Genomic DNA, 6,526 nt, shown 5'->3' on the forward strand with positions numbered 1-6,526 from the left:
CAGGCACAAATAAAGAAAGAAAGCAAAACCCGTCAGCTTTGTGCTTTGATGAGGATGGAACTTGAAATATTGCAAGTCCCTGTTTTTCCCCCCTCATTTTGTGGCCAAGGACAGTCTACACAAGGAGAAAAAGAAGGTTGTACGGAAGGAGATGGATTCAAATTGAACCATACTCTAAGAAGCCCATATTACTTTATCGAAGTTCACTCCGCCGAGACGCCCATTAAGTCTGGATACAATACCAGTAAAGGCCCTATTCGTTGACTATAACATATCCAAACTAACCAAAAGCTTGGGCCTCGAAAGAACCTTAAGATGTAAATAATTGGCATATTTGGGCAAAAGAATTAGGCCCAATTCTGTGGATCTTTCACCGATATGAGTCAAACGTTAACGTGGGCTGAGTTCGGCTTTGAATATACATATATATATATATATATATATATATATATATATATATATATATTTTTTTAATGATTGAAATTCAATTTCAAAAATAGTCTTTGAACCAGGAAAATTGAATTAAGGTTATATTCGTTCTACAAAGTGAAAATGAACATTATTGATGTGTTTTTGACTTCTACGCGGTGATAGCTTAGGAAAGTTTGGCTGGCTTCACCTGTTTCCTCACTACTTAATTTTGTATAAACATTACATGTCATACCCAAGCTGGAGTTGTCTTTAAGCCTTTGGTGGTTTGTCCGAATTTAGACGCTATTTTTTCTCAGAGTTCACACCCTCTTTGCACAGACGATATCCATGTGAGTAGCAGCATGACAAAGCAGGAATATGAACGGAGGAGGAGGAAACACATTCTTTCATTGATATCTGATATTATAATATATTATATTATATTCTTTTACCACCACCCCATTCCAAATACACAGTTGTTGCTCTTTATCCATCATTAACACATTTTTAAGAAACTAATAATATAAAATTGGAGTTCCCACATCCCACCACCATATTTCTAAAGCTTACGATGAAGCTGGAAAAACTTAGCTGCCCAAATACGAACAGGGTGCCACTTGCCAGCAGCACCTGCTCAGGTATCTGTAGAAGGGATTCTACAAGTATGGCAGAACAAATGAGAAAATACACACCCCCACAATTTAGAAAGCGCCGGCAGCGACAGCTAGCCAACTTTGTTTACAAGTATTGTTCATGTATCCTGGCGCGGTTCTCTTCCCACCACAGTCTAGCATGCATCTCTCCAAATCTTTCCCGGCTGCACCATATAGGCATATAAAGTGAGGAATTCAGTCAAATTCACATAAAGTGATTGAAATCAAAGACGATTACATTTCCTCGGCGAAAAAGGTTCATGCTGGATTTGCCTCAGCGTGAGAGTAAATTAGTTGGTGAAAGCATAATAAGTAACTCAGTAATGATGCTGTCAAAAAAGATTTACAGCTAATAAATCTGCTCCTGACGGTCGGTAATTGAAATCATAGTTGTTTCTAAGGTGGACCTCCATAATAGCATTGACTTATGCTGGGCCCATCAACCTAAAACTGAAATCAAATCCACGGAAAAAATGGCTTTTTGGAGCATTTCCAATGAACCTTCAATGCTTATGTGTTTTAACTTTTAACCGACTGCCTTCTCTTTTGAGGGAAAAAAGAGAAAAGATAATGCAGTCCGCTTATGCCTCAATCATATTTTCAGCAATTGAACTTATCAAAACAAATGAATATTTCTAATATAATTCAATCAAACAGAAAGTCTTTGCCAATGATGACAATGCATAAAATAGATGACTAGAATTTGCCTTGATAGAAGCTGATTTACTGCCTGATAATTTGATATGTAACAATCTCGACTGCAGAGTTAATGAATCTAGGAAGTATTCTAGCCACTGACAAGGAGAGTGCAAGTTACATCGCATTCTACCCTATCATAGTCCATAAACTGCAAGAGAAGGCCATCTATATTCATTGCATGGGAGACGTCAAAACCAGGATGTCAACTAGCAATGAGAGTAGCACAATTGCTATTAAACTTACAGATGGCCAGGGAGTGCAAAGACCTGGGCGTATGAACTAATTTAAATTCGATTTAGATGGTTGTAGCTTGTAAGATGCACTTGCAGTGACTGCAAGGATCAAACAACAACCTGCTTTTTTTGCCATTTTGAGATGTTGCAAGTTTTCTAAGATGTTAGGTGCCAAGAACAGTTTCATAATTGGGGCTGATAAATTCATACAAGCACATTTCCCTATCAGTTATGATGGTCCTGGTCAATATTAGTTGTTTCTTGGCTAACTAAGTATCACAGAACGGAAAGAATGTCATAGAACATTACCTGAATCTAACTCGCCTAAGCTCCCTTTTGCCTCCTGCCAAGGCTCTGATAGTAATGTAGACCCCTGGTTCATCTTGTTCAACCCACTCAGTCTCAAGATCACTCGCATTGCTGATGGATAGCTCTCCAGAGCGATCAGCCTCTCTTGATGAGCTACTCCTCATAGAGGCATCCATTGATGATGTCTCTGTCTTGGCACCACTAATACTGGAAAGTTTTGGAGTTGAGGTAAGACCAGAGTCACAATAATGCCGGGCCTGCATTGGGTGCTGATCAAGTGAATCTGAGGATGAGTAGCCCATGCCCATCCCTGTTGGGCGGTATAAATTACGAGGTAAGCGCTCTCTAGTGAGTGGTGGTGTTACGGGGCTTTCTTCTGCTGATTCCATTTTTGAACTCTGTAAGAAATCGAAAGAATGATATTATTAGCATTTAAAAATAACATAAACATACAAGTTAGCACAGTATCAGTGCAGGGCATGGGATAGGTGCAGCTCATTCACACTACGTTAAGGAGGCAACAGTCCAAGAACTTGCCTCGTCTTCAGATCTCGGGGGTGTTGGTAGTGGAAATGCATGACGGTTAAACCTCTGGACATTGTAAAGTTCCATAACCCTGTCATAATTCTCTGCCCACCATCTTTGAGCTTGCCATTTGTTAAACATTTCCCGACTAGTCAAAGAAAATAAACTACATTTCAGCACTCCTGAATGTTCATCCGATTAGCATGCCAGAAATCATATATTAGTGGTTCATGTTATGCTCGTGCTAAAAACAGAGCAGCTAAAACCATCAAATGATTGATTTAGGAAACAACGTGACATGCATCAGGGGCATCAAGCACAATGTTTGGTCAAAACAGAAAACCAAAGATAAAATTTTGGCCCTCGGAATTGAAGTACTAATTTCACTAAAATGGTAGTGTATAGTCCATAGTATACCATGCTATTGTCCCTTTTTTCGCAAGTCAATGACTTGAAAACCCAATCATTACCACTGAAATTGCATCATCCTCCTTGATGTGAATGGAACATTTTAATTATATACTGGGCCAGTAGACTGGCTTGTAAACATCTTTTGACTAAGCACTTCCCCTCTTACTTTGGATCATAAAAAAGCTATCAACAACTCTTAGGTAAGGGGAATATTAAAAATTTTCTAAGTGGCATCATTGTGTTCCGAGTAGTGGGATGTCTAGTCTTCCAAAAAGAAAAAGCATAAGGAGTCTAAAACCAACGAGTTGCTTTATCCCAGCATTCAAATGTGGTGATGGAAATTACAGTTAGTTAAGAGACCAATTAAATCAAATATCTAGGATGGGCAGAGAAGTCAAATATGGCCGAGTTTCATAAATGAGAGGCAACAACTATGTCCCCTAGATCAAATGACTAATCCCTCTTGTCACTGTCCATAGAAGACATGGAAAGGTGAAGGTTGTAGTCGGGTCTTTGTTTGTTGGCTACATGAGCAAAGTATAAGGGTCAAATTTTTGTCTTGCATGTCGTTTTGGAGTGGCAGATGATGTGGGCACTTCCTAGTTAATAGCAGACAAAATGACAAGAAATAGGGTCATAAGAAGACAAGGCCACGGAGAATCAGGCGTGAAGGGAAGGTTTTTTTTTTTTTGATTGAAAAGAAAGGGGTGAGCCTTCTCCGACACGACGACAAGCCTCAGTAAAAAAGCTTCCCAACACAATCAATCCTGTCCCACCCACCACTGATAAGGCACAATGAGTTCTTCTTTTGGACTTTTATTGGATTGCTTTTCATTAGGCGTGAAGCCTACTGTTACACTGTGGGACCCTCACCTAAAATTCTTCGTATTCCCAGCTGAGGTTGCTAAGGCAATGTTTGGTTGCCACGTTAAATTCGGTTACTCGCTATTCTCACATATACCATCTTGAGCTTATCAATTTTTCTTTCTTTTTTTTTTTTAAAAAAAATTAAGCTAAAAATCCCTTTGTTTTCCTTGTGTCATTTTTTGTCAAACCATACCAACCAAAATTAAAAATAAAATACTAAAAAAATTTGTGATCAACAAATCATAGTGGTACCTTTTCTTTTCGTAAGAAAGTCTTTTCATTTATTTTTATTAATAACCTTTTGAGAAAAAGAATCAATTACTAGAAAAAGATAATGTGAATGATAAACTAAAACGGTAGGCATCCAAAGTTGACATCCAAACAAACTCCTACTTCTATCACCTAAATAATAATAATTAAAAAACCCCATTAAAACAAAATTTTACGAGAAAAAAGAATACAACGGATGACGTGTCCATGTCCCTTCTAAAGTTTCTACTCAAGTTCCAAACAGAGACCGAAAATTCTAAAATCACTGCAACCGTACGATTAAAAATCTAAAGCATGAAAACAAATCGGAACCGTCCAAATCAAAAAATAGGAAAAATGGGGGCGCACCTGAACCGGATCCGTTTGAGATCGTTGCCGCCACGCGGAAGCGAAACGAAGGTGATGAGCACGCCGGGCTCCACCTGGGCGACCCACTCTTTAGGCTCACTTTCTTCGACAAACACGATCGATTCGACTCGGCGTCCACTCACCGATTTCGGCGTCGCTTCGCCGCTCGAACTCGATATCCCTTTTAACCTCGCTTCCATCTCCTTCCCCCACGTTCTCGGCGTCGCCGAGCTCGAACTTCCCGTCCTACGATACGACCACCTGAACCGGTCCGAGTCCGCGTCAGACTCGTTCGAGTTCCCCAACCGACTCTGCGCCGTGCACGGGTTGCAGTGCCTGTACGCCCCCGACGCCTTTAGCGCCATATCCTTCAACTAAACCCCCCCCCCCCCCCAAAAAAAGTACTCTCATTAAAGCCAAAAAACCAAAAAACTCAAAAAACGTGACTCATGAAATTCAGAGTGAATTACCTGAGAAGTGAGAGATTTGATGGCTTGGTTCTGCTTAGTGCTAGGAGTAGTGGAAGAGTCGATTTCCTCGGGTTGACTCAGTGAGTCATCACCGGCTTGCTTTGAACGAGGTATGCACGTCAGCATTGTTGTTTTGAAATTCTCCGAAAAAATGAGAGAAGTCTTCTCTGAAAAAAAGATTACATTCGAAACAAAATTTGTCAGAATTCTCAAACTAAACTACGAAATAATAAATCCCCAGCAGCATTTTTTTTTCCTTTTTCTTTTTAAAGAAACAGAGTAAAACAAGAGAGATTCATGATCAACATTAAAGAGTTTCGAGTTTACCGTACAGAGAGGCAAAATTTAATTTACTGAGAAATCTGTGGATCAGTGGTTTGGGTTCCTTCTCTTTCTTTTTTTTTTTTTTTTCAGTTTCAGAGAGCTCGAAGTACGAGACTCTCGGGAGCTCTTTAATGCCACGTTAAATTAAAACGATCAGAGATGCTCTGCACTATCCAACATAAAAACAAATACTAGACGAATAAGCAAACAATATTGAAAGGGATTTAAAGTTAAAATATGTAGTTAAAAAGATAGAAGAGAATCACCTCTCATCGGAGAGGAGTCGAAACGTTAAGCTGCATTTGGTTTTCTTGACGAGGGTTTGCTTTTTGATTTTGGAGAGGAAAGAAAGGAGGAGGCAACGCAGAGAGAACCGCTATAATAATGGGATAGTGTTCATTGCAGTGGTGATGTGAAAACTGCGTGTGAATACTTTGCTTTTTCTTATTAACCTGCAACCGGATGGTTTTACCGGGGTTTGTTTTTTTTTTCCTTTTTATATTGTTTGTATGGATGTGGAATTGGCGGGTTTGCTGTATATGTACGAGAAGGAGTGGGGGAGAGCCGAGAGGACAGAGTTTGCTGTTGTTGCGCTTTTCATTGCACTAATGAATTGATTGGTATCTGATCCTAACTCTGCTGCGCTTTCCATATTTGTTTTTGGGTTGTTGGAGAAGGCCCAGAGGAGCAACTTGATAGGCTTTTTAGACCCAAGAGCCCGTGATAGAGGAAATGGCCGCCTTGCCCTACAAAACATATTGGTGAACAGTTGGGCTTAACTTAAATTATTCCCCCCCCCCCTCCATTGCTTTGGAAACAATTCACAAGGGGCCGATATAACATATGTTAAGAATACTTGTTCACTAGAAACAAATAATAATAGATCCATACAATTAGCATGAAATATGTTAATGAACAAAGTTGAGTACTACCACTATAACAAATACACCAATATACCTACATACATGCATGCATGCATGTATATATATACGTAAATTAGTAAATT

General features: G+C 39.5%; 1 protein-coding gene across 3 annotated transcripts; it reads right to left on the reverse strand.

The window, feature by feature from the left end:
- LOC18588321 (protein Brevis radix-like 4) lies at positions 797-5,978 on the reverse strand. 3 transcript variants are annotated; one of them, XM_007012637.2, is made up of 7 exons: positions 5,787-5,978; positions 5,529-5,689; positions 5,197-5,363; positions 4,727-5,100; positions 2,843-2,978; positions 2,306-2,703; positions 797-1,228 (listed from the first exon to the last, which is right to left on the reverse strand). In XM_007012637.2, the coding sequence occupies exons 3-7, from the start codon at positions 5,320-5,322 to the stop codon at positions 1,150-1,152; spliced, it is 1,113 nt and encodes a 370-aa protein (XP_007012699.1). In that variant the 5' UTR covers positions 5,323-5,363; positions 5,529-5,689; positions 5,787-5,978; the 3' UTR covers positions 797-1,149. The 3 variants fall into 3 exon arrangements, with proteins under 3 accessions (XP_007012699.1, XP_007012697.1, XP_007012698.1); XM_007012635.2 differs by having other exon boundaries at positions 5,524-5,684; positions 5,787-5,977; XM_007012636.2 differs by having other exon boundaries at positions 5,524-5,689; positions 5,787-5,977.

This window comes from Theobroma cacao, chromosome 9 (genome assembly GCF_000208745.1).
Source record: "Theobroma cacao cultivar B97-61/B2 chromosome 9, Criollo_cocoa_genome_V2, whole genome shotgun sequence".
In the NCBI taxonomy this organism is placed as follows: Eukaryota; Viridiplantae; Streptophyta; class Magnoliopsida; order Malvales; family Malvaceae; genus Theobroma; species Theobroma cacao.